This window comes from Sceloporus undulatus, chromosome 4 (genome assembly GCF_019175285.1).
Source record: "Sceloporus undulatus isolate JIND9_A2432 ecotype Alabama chromosome 4, SceUnd_v1.1, whole genome shotgun sequence".
NCBI classification, from domain to species: domain Eukaryota; kingdom Metazoa; phylum Chordata; class Lepidosauria; order Squamata; family Phrynosomatidae; genus Sceloporus; species Sceloporus undulatus.
Genome location: NC_056525.1, coordinates 75,400,195 through 75,420,596, shown reverse-complemented (window position 1 = coordinate 75,420,596; position 20,402 = coordinate 75,400,195). Strand labels below are relative to the sequence as shown.

The 20,402-nt window shown below is 40.8% G+C and overlaps 1 protein-coding gene across 1 annotated transcript; it reads left to right on the top strand.

The window, feature by feature from the left end:
* The first annotated feature begins 1,508 nt into the window (after positions 1 to 1,508).
* LOC121928327 (riboflavin-binding protein-like) lies at positions 1,509 to 16,025 on the top strand. The gene is given in 8 exon segments (XM_042462858.1): positions 1,509 to 1,663; positions 5,132 to 5,306; positions 6,268 to 6,367; positions 7,548 to 7,676; positions 13,155 to 13,266; positions 15,598 to 15,636; positions 15,638 to 15,797; positions 15,800 to 16,025. Coding segments are annotated over 7 exon segments (720 nt in total). The 5' UTR covers positions 1,509 to 1,663; positions 5,132 to 5,161; the 3' UTR covers positions 15,835 to 16,025.
* Positions 16,026 to 20,402: the final 4,377 nt, after the last annotated feature.

The following is a 20,402-nucleotide window of genomic DNA, read 5'->3' as shown; positions in this document are numbered from 1 at the left end:
CCAGCCATGCCCAGGGGGCTCCTCCGCGATCGCGGAGTCCTCCAGGCTTGGCTGGGGCTTAGAGGACGGCTGAAGCCAAGCCCCAAACCTCTGCCTGGCTGCCTTCGTCTCTGGGGGGGGGGGATCCCAGGGGGGGGGGCAAAACGGCGACAGAGGCAGCCAGGCAGGGGCTTGGCTTCAGCGAGGCCCCATTCCCTTGCCTGGCTTCCTCCGTTGGCGACGGAGGCAGCCAGGCAGGGGAAAGAGCCTTTCCTCTTTCTCCTCCTCCTCTTCTTCTGCCTCCTTTTCTTCCTCCCCTTCTTCCTCCTCCTCTTCTTCTTCTTTCTCCTCTTCCTCCCCTTCTTCTTCATCTTTTTCCTCCTCTTCTTCTTCCTCCTCTCCTCCTCCTCCTCCTCCTCCTCCTCTTCTTCATCTTTCTCCTCCTCCTCTTCTTCTCCATCTCTTCTTCTCCTCTTCTTCCTCTTCCTTCTTCCTCCCTTTCCTCCTCTTCTTCATCTTCTTTCTCCTCCTCTTCTTCTCCATCTCTTCTTCTCCTCCTCCCTTTCTTCCTTCCCTTCTTCCTCTTCCTCCTTTTCCTCCTCTTCTCCATCTCTTCTTCTCCTCCTCCTCTTCCTCCCCTTCTTCCTCCTCCTCTTCTTCTTCTCCTCTTCCTCCTCCTCTGCCTTTTCCACTCTTCCTCTTCTTCAATGCCCAAATATGCTGTTTGGAATGGGGGGGGAGGTTAGCCAGAAAGGGAAGTACATTTCTGCCATCTGTCTAGGAACAATGCCCAAATGTCCTCCATTTTGATCATGCCTAAGAAACATGCATTTATATTAAAATTTTAAAAAAAATCATCAATTTTTTGCGCGTCCTCCATTTTTAAAAATGTGCCCTACATTTGAAAATTTGTCCTACTTTTGTCCTACATTTGTCCCAGTTTGGAGGTCCAGAATTATGGCAACCCTAACTATATACTAAAAAGCAAATCTTAATTTTTCCATTTTATATATGCAACATCATTTTATTATGCCATTGTATTTAATAAGACTTGAGCATCCACGGGTTTTGTTATCCATGGGGGCTGGAATAACCCCCATAGGATAGCAAGGGCCCAGTGAAGGGTGGGGTATAAATACCATAAATAAATAATAAATAAATAATATTTCCCATTTTAAACTTACACAGCTCTGGTCATAGCCCATTGACCTGGACAGGTCAAACAACCAGTTGGAAGAAAGTAATCTTGAAGGAAGAAAATCCCATAGTTTCTGGACACTGCCATGAGGGCTCTTCTCTTAGCTGCTAAGATTAATATGTGGCAAAATGGTCTGGCTTCCATACACCCTTGTATTTTCTTCTCTACAAAGCTGTGTTTTGAATGAAGGAGAAGACAACTTTTCAGGCCTGTTCTAGAGACTTCTGACTGGCGATTGCTAGAGACAGGATGCTGAACTAGATTGTAGACCGTTCCAAAATCCAGCAAGGAAGGTTAGTCAACCTCCCTATTGGCACTGACCCTAAGATAAGTCTGTTAGCTTTGCAAAAGGTCAGGGAACTTTTCTTCACAGACAAACTGTGAGCTCGTGATGACAGACAATATAGAGAGAGACAGAGGAAAGAAAGGATAGCAGCCTTTTGGTTTCCAACCTGTCTCAAAGAGAAAGAGGAATTCAGCAAAGGGGTAAGCAATCACTTTAAATTATCTTGATTTGTCTTACTTTATTTACAACCAAAAAAGTTAGAGGGAGGGATATATGGTATAGACCAGGGGTAGGCAACCTTTTTGAGCCGGGGGCCAGGTTGGTGTCCCCCAGACAACCGGGGAGGGAGGGAGGTGAAGTCAAAAAATAAATAATTAAATAATATAGGACATTTTCAAATGTAGGACACATTTTTTAAAAAAATGGAGGACATGCAAAAAAACTGATGATTTTTTTAAAATGTTAATATAAATGCATGTTTCTTAGGCATGATCAAAATGGAGGACATTTGGGCATTATTCCTAGACAGATGGCAGAAATGTACTTCCCTTTCTGGCCACCCCCCTTTCCAAACAGCACATTTGGGCATTGAATATGGCTTTACTTAAGATGGCCTCTTGCATATTTCAGAGGCTTATTGCATAACCAAACTCTTTGGGTTTCACACCGAACATGGGTTCACATGGCTATGCATATTATAATAATAATAAAAATATTGAACATGTCAAGGTGGTTTCACAGTTCTTGCACCAAGTGTACTTCTCAGAAGTGTGTATTTGGTCAAGGGACTTTGGTTTTTCTTCACTGCTCATGAGTTTGTAAAAATTACAGCAATTTACATTGGCCTTGCCTCAGAGGTTTTCTGATATCAATATCACCATTAAAGAACCAAAAACACACAGAAAAGGCACTTTGGAAAGTCACACTCTCTTGGCTTCAGAAAGAGTGCCTGCATGCCTCTCAAGCTGACTCATATCATCATCATCATCACACTGTAACTGTCAAAACAAGGGAGACTTGTTAGCATTAAAAGCACCCTAAACACACTTTGGAAGGTGACACTCTCTCGGCTTAAGAAACAGTGCCCGCATGCCTCTCAAGCTGACTCATATCATCATCATCATCACCACACTAGCATTGTCAAAGCAAGGGAGACTTGTTAGCACTTAAAGCACACAAAATAAAATTTAAAAAAACCTTGAGGCCTCTGGCCACTCACCACCTCCTCCGTCTGCTCCCCTTCCTCCTCCTTCTCCTCCCCCCCCTCCTCCTTCTCCTCCTCCTCCGCTCCCTTCCTCCTCATTCTCCTCTTCTCACTTCCTTCTCGTCCGCCTCCCCCCCTCCTCCTCTTCCTCTCTCCTCACTCCTCCTTCTTCTGCTCCCCCCTCCTCCATGAGCCGCGGGCGGGCCTGGGGGGCAGGGGTGGAAGGAGGGCAGAGGGGGGAAAAGAATGAGGTGGGCAGCGCAGGGCCGCACAGGGAGGTGGGGAGGACAGCGTGGGGCTTCCCCCTTTGCCTCCTCTGCCCCAGGCCGTGCGGCCCTCCTCTTCCTCCTCTGCGCAGTGGAGGAGGAGGAGGGCAGCGCGGTCGCGCGGCCCAGGGGAGGAGGAGGTGGAGGCAGCGGCGGTGGCAGGACCGGGCTGGGGCTGGTCCTGCCGCCTCCGCGGGCCGCATCCGGCCCACGGGCCGGGGGTTCCCGACCCTTGGTATAAACGAACCTTGTTCCTGCATCCTTGCTTGTACAAATCTTACTACTTATTCTTTGGAATGATGTTCACCTTGAGGACAGAAACTCCCCATTTAAGGGAACGTACATTGTTTTTTATCCTTCTATTGTTAAATGGGGAAAAACACATTTAATGTCATTTTTGTTTTGCCCCAATGTTGTATAAAATGGAGTGCATCAAATGTGATACAGTATTCCATCAACTCAGTATTATATAAAATCTGGTTAATTGCTTATCGTTCATCAGCCATTGCAAGCTGCATTGCGGGGGGTTAAATCTATTCACACACTGACAAGCTGGCTTTGCCTTCCTCTTAAAATATTATTAGCTGGGACTTAGTATTTTGTTTCCCTGCAAGTCAGAATAAAATGGAGACACTTGGTGCCAAGGAGATCCCCATACATGTGTGAGGAGTCTAGTGATAACTGATCCCTTAGAAAGGAAAAAAAAAAGGGGGGGGGGAGGAAAGGCAGCTGATGTATGTGCTCCAAGATTACTAGACAAGACAGCACATGGGCAGAAATCCATGAAATGATAGTGCATTTTTAGGCAGTAGGATTTTTGTGGTGCGTTTTTATGCAATGTGATATTCATAGACTATAGACTATAGTCTATAGAAGTAATTTCTAGCAAAGATGAAACTGTGACAGATGTGGGGCAGGGATTTATGTGGCTGTGTACTCAAAGCTAAATAGTCACAGGCAGTAGATTGGTGCCTACAACACCCAATCTTTGCTACAGATTTTCAATTGCACTATGGAAAAAGTATCATCTGTGACACAACTAAATGGGGTGCAAGTCACAGCTGGTGATGCTGCTACTCTCAATATCTCATCTCTCCCCTAAAAACTTTGCATAGTGCTCACCTTTTATTAGCTGAAGCCTTCCTGGTGTTGTGTCCTAGAACAGAGAGCAAATTTAAATTAGAAGCCTGGCTGCCTGTCCTATCTATACCATACCGCCTGAGATGATCAAATCCAAAATCTTGCCAGAGGCAGTGCACAAATCCAGGATCTAATTCTGAAACTGGGCTCCTACATTAAGTGTGCCTGCACAATCAGAGTGTTAGGCATACAGGCTAGGATGAATCTTCCTGGCTTCCTTCACCATTTCATGGTTCCTCTAGGGTGGCAAAAAAGAAATGAGTTAATTATGCTAGCTAGCTGATTTTCTTCTAATTACCCAGTGATAATAATGTAGCCATCTTGTATATTAATTCTTTCTCTCTTAAGCATATAGTGAAGAGGGCAAAGGAAATATTTTTTCTTGTATTTGGATTATAATGTGCTATGTTTTAATATAATTTATATCTGACATTTGTCATTAAACTTGCTTCTGATCCTGAATTCAAAGCCATGTTAGTTTGTAGAATTAGTATGTAGAGAGATCTTGTAGCACCTTTGAGACTAAGTGAAAAAAAGAAGTTGGCAGCATGAGCTTTCTTAGACTTCAGTCTACTTCCTCAGATGATTTTGGTGAAGTGAAAATCCAGTTTTAACAATGGCCGTTTGTGAACAAAACATAGCCACTGGGTATAGAACTGAGGTCAAAACCAGTTTGGCCTTGGAAATTAGCATGTAGGTGGGGATAAAAGATGAATGCTGGATGCCCCCCATGAGGATGGGATCAGATAGTGTTGAAATGTGTTTAGTGAGCCAGGAAGCCATTGTCCCTGTTCATTTCATGAGTGAGGGACTGTAGTTTATGGATCAATTCCAATTCTGCTGTTTCCCTTTCCAAACTACCTTTGTAGTTCTTTTGTTCAAGGACAGCTGTTCTGAGGTCTGAGATGGAATGCCCAGGGAGATTGAAATGCTCTGCCACCGGTTTTTGTGTATTCCCATTCCTAATGTCTGATGTATGTCCATTTATCTTCTGGTGCAGGGACTGGCTTGATCCTGAAGACAGCTGTCTGACTCTGCAATATATGTTTCTCTTACAGGGACATTACAAAAACAAGAGGAATAAGAAGATGTTGAAGTTTTGGGTGCTTCTATTCTTTGCTATCTTAACAGTAACTATAAGTGGAAAGAAACAAAAATGCCTGGGAGGAGCTGGTCATAAGCACAAACCTACCCAAGAGTATAACTTACAGGAATGTACCCTATATGCCAAATGTAAGAGTTGAAAATTTGTGGGAGAACATTTGCAAAACTGCTTTAATAGTTAGACTTTACATGGCTTTGCTGCCTGAGCTGCCACCCTCATTAATGGGATGTTCTAAAGGAATTATTGCAGTTGAGTTTTATATTCTAATTTGTTTATATAACAGCCAGTTCTAGATATCTTTCCCTTTTTAAAGTCAGCTGCAGAGCGCCATCTGCTTTGATTTGATCTTTACAAACAGGTATTTCAAATGACATGCAAATTCTTTCACTTGCACCAGAAATTATGGTTTAATAATGTGTAATACTCTGAAGCTGTACTTGCCTTGGGTTTTACACAACTATGTGTTGATTGTAAAACAGTCAATGGAACTCCTTAATGGAATGTATAATAGTATTGATGGAAATGGTGATACAGTACATTGCAACAGGTATCTGCACATCATGGCCAAAAGATCACTATACACTATATGTTCAGTTTATACAAAAGATGAAGGCTATGATACAAATATGTAAGAACTGCTATTGTTGTCAATGTGATAACTTCTCTGGTTTATAACTTGTTTCAATACTTCATCAACCATTTAAACATAAAATATTGCATTCTTCATGGAAGGCAGCTATGGGAATTAATCTCACTAAGATCAATGAGATTTATTCACGAGTAAGTGTGCAGAAGATTGCAGTTTTAATATCTTGCTCTATAAAGTGTGAATAATTTAATTTAATAAAATTATTTTCAGTATCAAAGTATGAATGAAATATATCACAAACAATGTATGTACAGTACTTCTGAGATCCTTTGTTTCCCTGTTCTTTATTTTACACAATCAAGAAAACTTGTAAGGACTGACTTTCCATTTTTAACCAATTGCCTATTGTGGGCACTTACAGAACTGATGAGGCTTCAAAATTGTAATAATGTTAAACAGTAAGCCTTGATTTTAAGCTTTTTGTTTTTAATTCCCCACAGCGTCTTGTTGTCATGCAGACATTACAGAAGAATTAGCTCATTCTCCAGTAATTAAAGTAAACACCACCTACTGGAACAGATGTGGAAATCTCAGTAAATCGTAAGTAACTTGTATATGTTTTTCCAGAAACATTCTATTTTATTTTATTTTTTAAAACTAACTTTGGGATGTGTTGCAGACAAAAGTATAGAATAAAGTTGCTACCTTTTCCTCCCACCATGGCTCATATTCTTCTAAGAGCAGCATTCAGACATGCAGTCAGTTGAATTCATTTCTGAATGCTGTATATTTGTTGAATCATAGGCAGTACGGCAGAAGTGAAGCTGGTAATCTTATCTCATTAGGCCCTCACAGAATCAGCCTCACTCTATACTCAATATTTACCTATCATTGACATTTTAATATAAATTGTTAGCATGCAACAGAGGAAAAGGCTATTTGCAGGATCAAAACATATTTTGCATATTTTGAAAATAATAATTAAAAAAGAGCCCTGGTGGCACAGTGGTTAAATGCCTGTACTGCAGCCACTCACTCAAAACCACAAGGTTGCGAGTTCAAGACCAGCAAAAGGACTCAAGCTCGACTCAGGCTTGCATCCTTCTGAGGTCGCTAAAATAAGTACAAAGATTGTTGGGGGCAATTAGCTTACAGTTGTAAACCGCTTAGATGCTGCTTAGGCGGTATGAAGCGGTATATAAATGGAGCTTGTTTGTTAAAAAATAGAAACTCACTGCAGAATTAAAAACTTTTAGTTCTGATAAAAGCTATTTTCCTTTACAGAGTGTAGTTACCTGAATCAGAGAGTACTAGCAAAGGACTTTTATTGATTTTAATAGGATAGCATAACTTCAGAGTTACTTGGCTGGAGAATTACTGAATCAAAGCTACATGTTACAATGTGGTCCCATGTTTGATCAGTGAATTTGTGTTTAGACTTTGGCCAATAACAGTCTTGAAAAATATTTCTGCTCCAGGTATCTTCATCAAGTGCTATCTGTCTTAATAGAGAGAGGATGGGATGTTTCAGTTATGGCACCCTGCTTATGGAATGTTGTCAAATAATATTACCTTTATGTAGTCCAGTGAGGATTGAGCATAGTTTGTGGGAAGAGGTCATCACGAATGACAGAATTCTGGTTTCTACTTGATATTCTGTCTAAAGAGCTGCATCCTAAGAAGCTAGAAAATGGAAAGAGATAATATAATACAGAGGCAGGCACATGCAATGATAACAGTTTTTCACAGAATAACATTCCTTTTTCTCACATAATAATAGGTGTGAGAATTATATGAAGAAGATAGAGTGCTTTTATAGGTGTTCACCACATGCAGCTCTCTGGGCACACCAACAATATGAAGCTGCTATTGATTCTGTTCCCATATGCCAGCACTTCTGTGATAACTGGTAGGTTGTGTGTTTTGTACTAGTAATTTTCATAAAACAAATTGTGAGACATGTACATTCAAGTTGCTATTTTCCAATGGAAACCTCTATCTGCAATCAAATGCACTCTTTTATTCATAGGTAAGACCCTCAAAGAATTGGAGTTTAGAGTTGTCAAAATAAATAGGACTAATTTTTCCACTTTGCCCTTGTCTACTGCATGCCTATCCAACTGGGCAAAGCTACAACAGGAGTTGCATGCTCACCTGCATGTCTATAGTCAGATGAAAGATGATAGCAGGGTCCCTTTAATACTAGACAGCTGTAGCACTATGATTCTATTTTAACTGCATGGCTGCATCCTGTGAAATCTTATGTTTGTAGTTTGGTGAGGCAGTGGAGCTCTCTAGCTGAGACTTCTAAGCACTCCTCCCTAAACTGCAAATCCCATTATTCCATTGAATATTGTCATGGCAACTGAAATGGAATCATTGCTATAATTGTGTAGTGTGAAAGGTGCCCAGGACACCAACAGCCATTATAAACAGGTTCTAAATCAGAGGTTAGGATAGTTTTCCTCATGATTTGGCTTAGGGCATCCAGTTGTTGACCCCAATTCCAACCATGTGATGTAAACCTCCTCCCATTAGAAATCTATCTGCTCAGAACTTTGTTTCTATGTGTCCTGTGTCCTTAGGCAGAAGCTTAATGGCTGCTTATTATACATGCTAGAATTTATATAATATGTGACCTGGCTCCTAAGGATATTGATTACTTTCCTCTCATCCTACAGATATCTTTGCTTTAAAAACTCCTAGAAAGATCTTTGTAAAGGATAATTTTTGCAATCATTTTTTGGGGGGAAGTAAGGGCTGGACTTTAGATAATTAAAGAAACTCACATCAAACTTCCTGTTGGCTCAGGATTGCCTGCTGCTAAAGCTCATCTTTCAGCATGCCTATGGACTTTGGAGAGCCCTAGAGGCAGCTTCACTTTTCAACCCATCTGCCAAAGTGTCCTTGGGCAATTACAGAGGAAATTGTGAACTTGCCACATTTAATAATTCTTTGATCTGACATAAGGATTTGTTTTAAATGAAAACAGATCTTTGGTGAAGCAAAGAAGTCAGTGCATTACTTTATTATTATTATTATTATTATTATTATTATTATTCAGATTCTCTGACACTCAGCGCCATATATTTTTTTCTCCAGATGTATTTGTGAATCTCCATGTACTTTAAAGCTGTACTTTAAAGCTGTGGTTTTCTTAAGTGCCTTTTTAAAATGGAGGACAAATCCTGAAACTGATTATGGTTGCTTGAAGGAAGTTCCTAATTCTGGGGACAAGACAGAAGAGCAGGAAAGGAGAGGGAGGAAGGGTTCAGAGTGTACTCTAAAGAGCTCTTTGCTTGTAGGCTGTGGATTCTCATGGTCAAGGATGCTAATTAATGCTGTGTGTATGTCTGTGTGCATGTGTGCGTGCCTTCAAATCATTTTAGATTTACGGTGACTCTAAGGTGAACCTACTGGGTTTTCTTGGCAAGATTTGTTCAGAAGGAGTTTGCCTTTGCCTTCCTCTGAGACTGAGAGAGTGTGATTTGCTCACGGTCACTCAGTGGACTTACATGGCAAAGCAGGGATCTGAACCCTGGTCTCCAGAATTGTAGTCCAACACTCAAACCACTACACCATGCTTGCTCTCAACTTTATTTGTTCCCCACCTTTTCCCAAACGGATGGTTGAAATGAAAAACTGAGGAAAGGATAATATAGGTTGAAAATTTGAGTACATAGTAAAACGTGTACACTCTTAGATGGCAGTACTGAAATCAGCTAGATATGTGTTTGAGTTTAACATGCACAATAGCAGTAGTGTTACCAAACTGGAAATGGGTTACCAGATTCAGTAAAAGCTAGACCACAAACTTTGACTGGACTGGCTGGTCTAAGATTTCTAGCAGGTGGACCTTTCCCTTTTATTGTAATAGTGGTGGTATTCCCAACAGAATATCTTCAGGTGTCACTATGCCTGCTGCTGCAGTCATCAGCTCCTGCTGCTTCCTATACTTCCTCCCATCAAAATAAATTAACTGAATTCTCATGGTGGGATAGGGGAGAGGTGGCACTGCTAGAAAAACCACTTGTGAGGAAGGGAAGCCCCACTCTGTCCCCTACCAAGAACTCTTGAGATAACAGGGTCCTTGGCACAGGTTGTGGGTTTCCTGCTCAGCGCTTTGGAGGAATAGCGTATTTCTCCCACTATATGCAAATAAATTGAATGCTTTCTCCTTTCTCTCACTGTACTCTCTTGTTCTTCTGTGTCTGTTCTCTGACCTCTCAAGTGTTCTTCCTCTCTATGTGTGTTTGTGTGTAAGAGAGAGAGAACGAGAGAGAGAGAGAGTTGTTTCTTGTTTCTGACTTTTGTCTATGATTTTTCTGTTACTTTCATATCTAGCTCCTATACCATAATTAAGGCAATATGCACAACAACTACACTGGAAAGCCTGTTTTCTGGAGAAAAGGAAGGGGCTGTAGATGAGGAAGGAGGCTGTGTACAGATTCTTCCCATGTGAAGTTCTAGAGAAAAGGGAGGTGCATTCCTCTTTTGCGCTTCTTTTTCCCCTGAAGTACAAATGTCCTCGTTTCTCATAATGCTCCTTTTTAAAGGCTGCACAAGAGTAGGCAATTGGTCCCTTCTCCTGATTACCCTTGCTGCTTTCTTCCTTCCTTCAGCCTTCAACATCTTGGTCTGTGGTTTCCTTTATTTTTTAACCAAGAACATCAGTCTGAACAGCAGTTATATAATTGTTGCTTGAACCATGTAGCTTTGTACAATACAATTCACCAAAACTGACATTTATTACTGGGCTGTAGCTCAGAGACTGTAAAAATAGTATGCCCACTGTTTTGCTAGTCTTTCCATTCACTCTATCCCCCACTTGCTGCATTCAACAGGGAGACTATCACACAGGGAAAATCAGGGGATTAAAAAGGCACTTTCCCTGGAAAGCTGTGCGATCGCGAGAAAGATTTTCAGATGACGTAGCGATTTGAGAGAACTTATCCAAGGAAGAACCAGGAATGCTCCAGCAATAAACCATTCACGGAATTTCCCCATGCATAGTTTGTTGCTGGAGTATTCCTGGTTCTTCCTGGGATAAATCCTCTCAGATTGTGATGTTTGTGAAAATCTTCACCAAGATCACGCAACTTTCCTGGGAAAATGCCTTTTTAATCCCCTGATTTCCCCTCATGTGATAGTCCCCTAGGACTCATCATCCAAGGCTGCAGGAAAGGGAGATGCTAGGCAATGAGATAAAGGAATTAATAAGTAAGGGGCTGTACAGGCAAGTCCCAAAGGGGCCACCTGCAGCCGCCCCTTTTCACGCTGGATTGGGGCCAGGGCAGCCTCACTGGCAGCCCTGCGGCCCAAATCTAGCAAAATGCCGCTTCTCCGTGGCCTGGAAAAGGGGAATCCTTGGGGCTTCATGCTCCCGGACATCCAAGCCCTCAGGACTGTTCCCATGCCCGTGTGGTTGCCGTGGGAATGATCCGCTCTTAAGAAGGAGCTGCAAATGCAGTTCCTTCCTGCAACGTCATAAGGGCTGCATCACTGTGGGCATGCTGCGGCGGCAGCAGCATCATGGCGGCCCCCGTATGGATGGGAGGCCGCCATGAAGGCATCACCCTGACATTCTAGGGTTAAGGACCTGCAGTTGGTGTGCGTTCCCTAACCCTAGAATCACCGCTGCCACGCCACAAAGCGCCTGTCTGTATTGGGCCTAAGAGACACTACTGCTTCATCATCCTCTTCCATTTTAGCTTTAAAGCTACAGTGTCCATGCTCAGATTGCAACTTGGAAGTCAGTAGTAGAAAGCCTGGTTTCAGACAAAAGTCCACTCCACTATAAGTATATTGTTTCTTACATGGATTTTCACACACCCTGTAATTAGGATCACTCTTAAGTTGATCAGCAAACTTTAGTGTGTGGATATTTCCACAGAGAATCCACTACTATCCTGAATTCTTGCAGAGATGTTTCAGCCTTCCTCTGCACAATGCTGGAGTACAGCTGGAATGCTGGACTACAGTATTCAACATTCCCAGCCAACATCTGGAGAGGATCTTGTCAGGAAAGACTGAGATACTGTGCTGAGATCTAATTTATATCAATAACCCAGAATGCAAGGTTAATCTTGGCAGATGTTTAACTTTCCTTTAGAAATAAAAATAAGCTGTGTCATTTACAGTATGAAAAGTATATCAGAAATAAATAAGAAGTAATTTTAAGAGGCTTAGTAACTAATATTTAGGAAACCATCTGCTTTTACTGCTAGAAGCTGCTGAAAGTATCATGAGATACTTCTCTAGCAAGCTTTCTGTCTTGGGGTTCATATGCTGCTATCATTTTTAATGATCAAGCAGAAATCATGAACTGCAGAGGTGCCTCTACAGCACTTTTGTAGTTTTTTTTATTTTTTTAAAGAACATTTTAAACTATCATTTAAGTTTGAAAATGATATTATCTAAGGTAACCCTATGAAATTCATAGGGTTGCCATAAACTAACAAACAATGTGAAGGCGCACACACACACACACACAAGGTAATACTTGCATTTTAAATGGGTCTGTGGGTTTCCTAAACGAAATTTGCCATTAACCTTTTTGAGCTCTATTAATTTCAAAACTTTGATCTTACTAATTAACTAACTTTCCTGTGAATCCCAGTGATATAAGGCATGGTTCATATACTGAGATAAAAAGTGGACTTTTGTTCCTGATGTGCTAGCAACAAAAACTAGGCCAGAATGTTAAAAGGGTGGTGAGGTTGCAACAGTCAAGATTTTTTTAAAAAAAGAAAGGTTAAAAAGAGTATTCTGTTGTAGTAAGGCTGACTCAGATTCATATGTATTTGTTCATTACTATGCATGCAATCTAGCCATCATACAGTAAAATTACTTCTGAAAAAACAATTACCTGTACAAACCATGGGATTAAGATTTATGATCATTTTATTCCACTTTTATGCATGTGCTAGATACAAACAAATGCTGCAGAGCTAAAGACTCATATATATTGACCTAGTTTCCCTCCATCTGATGTGTTTGCAGATTAATGATATACTAAGTACCTAATGGTCTCAGCAACCCTGTGCTTCATTCTGTTCAGTATACTCCTAGGTATGTTTTTGCCTACCAGATTTCCTACTTTAAAGCCTAGTTGGTAGAAATATGTTATTCTTTAAGCATTCATTAAGTAGAAGATGTTGACTGACTGAAATCATTGACAGGTGGGAAGTGACTGTGTGTTGTTGCTATATGCCATACAGCTTACCAGTATTCCAGTTACTTACACATGCACACACAGAGAATTAACTGAATGGAAGAAATCATTATCAGCAAGCCTATATGCCTTCCTCTGTGTTCTATCAAGGGGGACATCACGAATGCAAAGCAAGGCAATCTTTTGCAATTTGTCTCTTTCTTTATTTTGTAGGTATGAAGCTTGTAAGAATGATCTCACCTGTGTCAATAACTGGTTAACAGACTGGGAGATTGATGAAAAAGGAGAAAACCACTGTAAGAATGAGTGCATCTCTTTCAGACAGGTAGTGTATCACAAATTGCCCGTGACCTGTAGACGAAGCTCCTGTGTAAAGCAACTCCAAGACAACATTTAGTTTTACATCCATCACCAGTGCTCTAATCTAACATTTAATATTCCTTCGTTCAGGAGAAGACACTTAACCACCTGAACTACTCCAAAATTCTAGTAACTTTTAATAGGTCTTGTATATTTCTCTGGAGCAGCAGTAGTAATAGCACCAGTGCAAATCATATTATATCACTAGGATTACAACCTCAGCCTCCCACACAGTAGGATTATTTCAAATGATGAGGAATCTTTTTGGTACAGGCTCCGAGAGGTCAGGTATGCAACCCACAGCCACCTGTTATGAAAAGATTTCCAGGTATTTCAAGAAAAATGTTGCTTGCATTCACTCTGAACTTGTCACCATACTTGTTACAGAATGTAGGAAGGTGTCCAGTGCACCTTCTGGTCACTGTTCATGGGATCAGTTTCAGTTACTGAGTTCTGATTATGTGGACAAGATGCTTAAAGCAGTTCAGCCCACCACATGAAAGCTTGACCCTTGCTGTTCTTGCCTGATAAGTTTAGCAGGGATGGACTGACTGGGTGGATCTAGTGATGGTAAATGCCTTGTTATGTTGGAAAAGGGGTGCCTGTTGCCTTGAAGCAGGCAGTTGTGTCCTCTCTTGAAAAGGACCCCCATGGACCCAAGGAATATGACAACTACTGCCCAATTGTAAATATCCCTTTTGGAGCAAGTTGCTTGAGCATGTGATGGCTAAGCAACTCCATGCATTCTTGGAGGAAACAGATTATCTGGAACTATTTCAGTCTGGTTGCAGGCCAGGGTATGGCACCAAAACAGCTTTGGTTTCCCTGATTGATGACCTACTCTGGGGGAAAGATAGGGGAAGTGCTGTCCTGTTGATCTCCCTGGATCTTTCAGCGGCTTTTTACACCATTGATCATGGTATCTTACTGGACTGGCTCTGTGGGATGAGAGCAGGAGGCTGTTCTACAGCAGTTCTGCTCCTGCCTGGAGGGCTGGTTTCAGAGAGTAGCATTGAGGGATTCCTGTTTAACCCTATGGCGATTAAGCCATGAGCTGCTGCAGGGATACATCTTATCCCCTATGCAATTCAACATTAAATGTAAGTCATTAGGGGAGGTCATAAGAGGGGTTTTGTAGGCTGCTATGAGATCTTTGATACAGAGAAGGGTATAAATATAAACATAAAATGAATAATATAGATTTTATTGCATTTAAAAAAAACTAAAGCAACTGTTAGCATAAAGCAGAGTGAGCAACTGCCAGGACTTGGGGCAAAGGATAAAGTAGCTCTCCATGGGACCTTGGAGAGCTGCACCTCTACCCCCCCCCCCAAAAAAAATGTTTGTTACGTTTGTGAGAGGTAAAGTTTTGTTTTTATTATGAATGCGTGGCAGTGGGAGCAATTTTGCCATGGGTTTGCCTCCCTGGGCTGTTTGATGTCCAAGATGGACTTTTTCCCCCATACAGGAGCAAAACTATGAGTCAACTTGTAGCTTGGCAATGTGTATTACCTCAGTTATTTCGTGTTGTGGCAAGCCAGCCAGGACTGATTAGGAGCCCTCTTGCTTATTCCAGAATGGGTCCTAAATTTTTCTGCCCCAAAGAACTGCCATCATGGCACCACTGCCTGTCTTCTCAGTCCTATTATCTAGCACTAGTCAAATTTAGGAACAGAAAATGCCTGGTATATAGTTTACCTGGTATAAGAGCATTCCCATGGAAGCAAAGACACAGCTTAAAAACAAATGTGGTTAAAAATACAAAGGAATAGAACTGGATGATACCCAGAGGGTTTGTTTCTGGTTCCTTTCTCCACACCCATAATTTTAGCTCTTTGGTAAGCTACAGCAATTTTCTGTCTGGTGTGTGCAAATGTGCTGAAAAACTATGGGGAATGGTGGTGTTATATATCAATAGCCGTTTCCAGCCTAGAACTGGTACCTTTATCCTGCCAAACCAAATCTAGTGCCTGGATCATAAGGAGCCTGGTTGCTCCAGGAGCCCTGGTGATGCAGTGGTTTAAAATGCCAGTACTGTAGCCACAAGGTTGTGAGTTCGTTCCCAAGGTTCCAAGGTTGACTCAGCCTCCCATCCTTTTGTAGTCAGTAAAATGTTTACCCAGCTTGTTGGGGGCAATTGGCTACAGATTGTAAACTGTTAGAGAGTGCTGAGTTCACTGATAAGTGGTATACAGCGTAAATGCTATTGCTATGGTATCATCATCAACTACGTGGCAACAATAGGCCTCAGGGATGGATGTTGTAAAATGACCAGCTTTTTCCTCTCGACATCTAGATGTATGCCAAGGGGACTGACATGTGTGAGACCATGTGGGGGCAGTTCACTCAAAGTTAGCAACTCCAACTGCCTCTGCCTGCAGATGGATGAAATGGATGACAAGGTGATTACCCTCATGAAGGAGAGGTCCTCCAGTAATAGCAGTGCCACCAGAATTGATGAAGAACAATGTCACCTTGAGATGGAGAAAACCAAGCAGCTGAGGAGATGAAAGAAGAAGCCACAGATATATAGTGAATGTCAAGTTTTGGTGGGAGGGGTGAGCATCATTTTTTTAAAAAGGCTATCAAGATATATGAAACTTGGGCCCTTTCCACTAAATAATTATGCACTCATACACACATATATCTATACATATGGCTGACAACCCCAAAAACATGGAAAAGCAATCACAAACATTTAAAATAACTATGTAATTAAATTCCAGAAAACAGATATTATTGCAGATAATTTTAATGGTTGAATCACATTAAAATTGCCAAGGCTAATGAAAAGTCTGCCTGAACAACAGTAAGTGTGAGAAGTTAAACAGAAAGAGGAACTAAACAAACTAAAGCCACCTGACAAATTATTGGTGATTCCATGAATTTCATGGGGTTTTTCTTAGGCAAGGAATACTCAGGTGATGTTGTCAGAATCTTCCTCTGAAATATAGCCTACAACACATGGTATTGTTGTTGGTGGTCTCTCATTCAGCTGGGGTATAGCCACAGAAATGGTCCTTTTAGGGGTCTCAAGCAATCTACTATAAGCCTATTTTAGGAAACTGAGAAGGGCCCTCTCCTTAAGAAAAAAATATGAGAGAAAACTTAGGCACTCTAGACCAAACCATTTAGGACTATGGGTAATAACCAATACATTAGGCACCTCCTGTCTGGCACAACTCTGCACCAGACTGGTTGTTTATTTTTAGTACCTGTTTAACAACAACAAGGTGGGATAAATTGTTGTCATGAATAACTGTTACATGATAGAACTGAACTGCTTAATCTGTTAAAGTCAGCTTTTTAAAATACACATCTGCTCCTATACAAACCAATTTTTATTTGGGAGATTTTATGACATTTTCCCTCACAAAGTATTTGCTGGGTTCTTTGCAGCATTATCAAAAAACTTTTTATTCCCACTCCCTTCAAGTCATTTAATGAAACTATGGCCATAGTTGGTCCAGATCCTTGACCACGCTTGGTCGCATTTTTCCCTCTCAAAGTGATATAGCAAAAATAGAGGAAGAAACTTCATACTTTAAACTGCCTTCTTCCTGTGAATTTTCTGTGTTCATGGTGCTTCAGTCAGCTTACAGACTTACTGCGCCTTGCGTCATGCTGTTATTTAATAATGAAGGGGACAATAATCACTACTTATACCAATCTTTGGAATCTTGTAAGCTAAGGGCCTCGGCAGAAATTCAGACTGGGCATTGGAACACAAATCTTACAGACACTGGCATAAGTCTTGTTAGGTATGCATGTGCATGGGTTCATGGCTGCCACCACAGTGCCAGATGGCTACATTAGAATCACTTGCAGTGTATTGCTGCTGTAAGAGACATTGCTACAATTACATTTTAATCTGAAATTATTCATAGCCTAGGAAATCAACTGTAATTTTTCATATCTCCTATAAAACAAATTGTGTTATAACCTCTTCTACTTAGAGATCAAGGGCCACAAACCTTGATAGGGCTAGATGCAAATTAAAATTAAAACTTTGTTTAGTGGTAGAACATATGCAAATTTGCAGATTCAGTCCATGGAACCCCACATAGGACTGGGAAAGATGCTTGTTTGAAGCCTTGGAGAACACTTCCTCTCATATAGACAATATTGAGTGAATGATTTGCTTTTGTTTGTGGCAGCTTCCTTTATCCCAAATGCTCAGCAATGGACAGCATTATGAGTAGAAGAGGGAGTCAAGCACACATGTACAATGGAAGATTTTTAGCACTGGGCGTCTCAGACAGGGGAAAGTTTTTCATGTGGAATATCAAAATAGTAAATAATGAAGATGGTAGGTATCAGAAGATGGTAATTGTAATACAAAAAGGATATGGGGGAGTTTCTGTAAGATCTGAATGTGGCCAATAATTGTGAGAAGGTCTTCAGATGTAAGAATCACAGTGTACAGAGTTCTAGATGGTTTTTCAGTTCCAGTCAAATATGAGGCAGTTACATTCCTAAATGGAACTTCACTTAGAAAAAAACCTGAATCAGCGCTCCACATGAGTGTGAACCTTGAAAGGAGGATGGGGCTAACAATGGCTCCTAGTTATCACTGCAATAATTACCTCCGATCTAATCATCAAATCAATCTTTATGAGCGTAGGAGCCAAAGGCCATTCGCATGATAAAATAAAAACAATAACAACATCAGATTATAAATTTCCATCAATAAGCATCCAGATTAATACATATAGATACTTCCAATCAGAAATAAAAACAACGTTTAAAAGGGGGGGAAAAAAACCACTTCAAGATGGTAAGATCATCCACCTTCAATATCATTAAAACATTAAAAAAACAAACAGCTTCAAAGTTAGATAAGGTCATCCCGAGACAATCAACTGCGAATGTCTGCTATTACCCTTGCCCGAAATTTTGTTTGCTGCTGAAGCAAACAGCGAAACCTTATCCTTAGAATCAATATCAGACAAGAGATTAAAAAATCTTTTCCAGAAATGGTATTAGACTGTAAATTGGGACAGAAGGATCCTAAAATTTGTTCTTTGGACCAGTATATCACTGGTGCCTCGGGTAAACGAATGATCGGTTACGAATTTCCGGGATACGAAAAAGGTTGGATTGGCAAAAACTGTTTCGGGTTATGAAACATTTTTCGGGTTACGAAATTCATTTCGGGCGCGAAATTCAATGCTGCAAAGTGCGTATAGGCTTTCGTGCTAAGGAAAGCCTTTTCTCGGGTTGACGAATATTTGCGGGTTACGAAAGGAATGCGGAACGAATTAATTTCATAACCCGAGGCACCAGTGGTAAGTGAGCAAGAAGAACAAATAATGAGGCAAATCCCTCAATTTCTGGGGCTCCACAAATAAATAAACGGGAATCCTAGGTGTAGTGAATTACCTCAAAATCGTAATTAAAAATAAAACCCGTCATCAGAGCTGAGGGAATTGTTGAAGCGAAGGCTGTAAAAGCCTGTCTAAACTTAGAAATGTAAGTATAAGAAAACAGTAATGCTTTGTCACAACCAGTTGCTGGGACCCATGAGCAGAGGACATTATGGGCCTTTAGGTCCTGTTTTTTTTTTTGGTTTGCATTTTGGCATTCAAAGGGCTACTGTGAGATCAGAATGTTGCACTAGATGGGTCTTTGATGTGATCCAGCATGAATCTTTTTATGTTCTCAAGGGACATACATTGTACTCAAGTAAATTTGGGAGTTTATCAGATAACGGAAATTGGAAGTATAATCCAAAGGCAATCTGAATGCAAATGGGGTTTAACATTATTGCATGATAGACCACCACACGCAATTTCAGGCAATGGGAAGTCAGTCCGAACGCAATCATGGGGTTTCACGTTATTGCGTGAGAGATGATCAAAAATAATATATAATTACTTCATCAAAGGTTTTTTGTTTGTAATATCTGAAAAACAACAAGATCCACAAACTTATATGGTTCCTGGTCTTCCTGTGTTTCAAGATGCTGCTACTTCCAAGATTCCAAAAGAAAAAGGTTACAAAAAGTCATCAGTCCTCTGGCAGCAGGGCCATTCAATAACTGAAGAGTTGTCAAAGAGGCTGTAAAAAGGGCTTTTAAAAATGAATGGAGATAGTGTAAAGTATGAGGGAGAGTATATCAGCAGCACAGCCAGCATGGTGTAGCGGTTTGAGCATTGGACTACGACTCTGGAGACCAGGGTTCTAATCCCCGCTTGACCACAGAAAACCACTGAGCACTGTTAAGCATGTGCAATGGCAACCCCTCTCTGCAGAAATCGAGGCAAGATAATCCTATGAACAGATACATTCTTTGTGTCTCTTGATGTGCTTTCAAGTCACTTGTCCTCTTAGAATCACCATAAATCAGAAATGACTTGAAGGCATACTGCCATCAACACATCAACAAATATCCACAAGGCTTGAAAGTGTTATTGGCACCTCTCATGGTTGTGGAAGGGAAAAATGCATTACCTGTGCATAGAAAATCCAGTAAATATAAGGAAATCAACAATGCATATATATGTGTGTGTGTGTGTGTGTGTGTGTGTGTGTGTGTGTAATCAAGCTGCTTAGGTTTTGGGTGGGGAAGGAGGTCTTAGAAACATGGGAGAAGTTTAAGCTAAATTGCCAAATCTTAAAAATCTTGCCAGTATAGGTTATATTTCAATACCATCACTATCGCAAAATGAAATTAGGCCTGTTAACACATGGAATGCAAGAAAGAAAAAATAAATGGCATTTCTAGAAATGCTAGATTCCCTCACTTTTTAAGAGAACACTTAATATGAACATCAAGTTCCATAAAATATCAGAGGAAGAAAAAAAGAGTAAGATAGGAAAGCAATGTTTCTTTAGAGAAACACAACTTCCAATTTACTTGGCGAAGTATGTAATGAGTCATAAAATTTAGGTAAGTGTTCTTCCAAAAGACTATGGATGTTATCAGACAAGGGAAATTGGAAGTATAATCCAATGGCAATCCAACCGCAATCTTGGGGTTTAACATTATTGTGTGAGAGGTGATCACACGCAATTTCGGGCAATGGAAAGCTATTTTCGGGCAATGGGAAGTCAGTTTGAATGCAATTTGAATTCACGTAAATTTGCTGAACTAGTGAA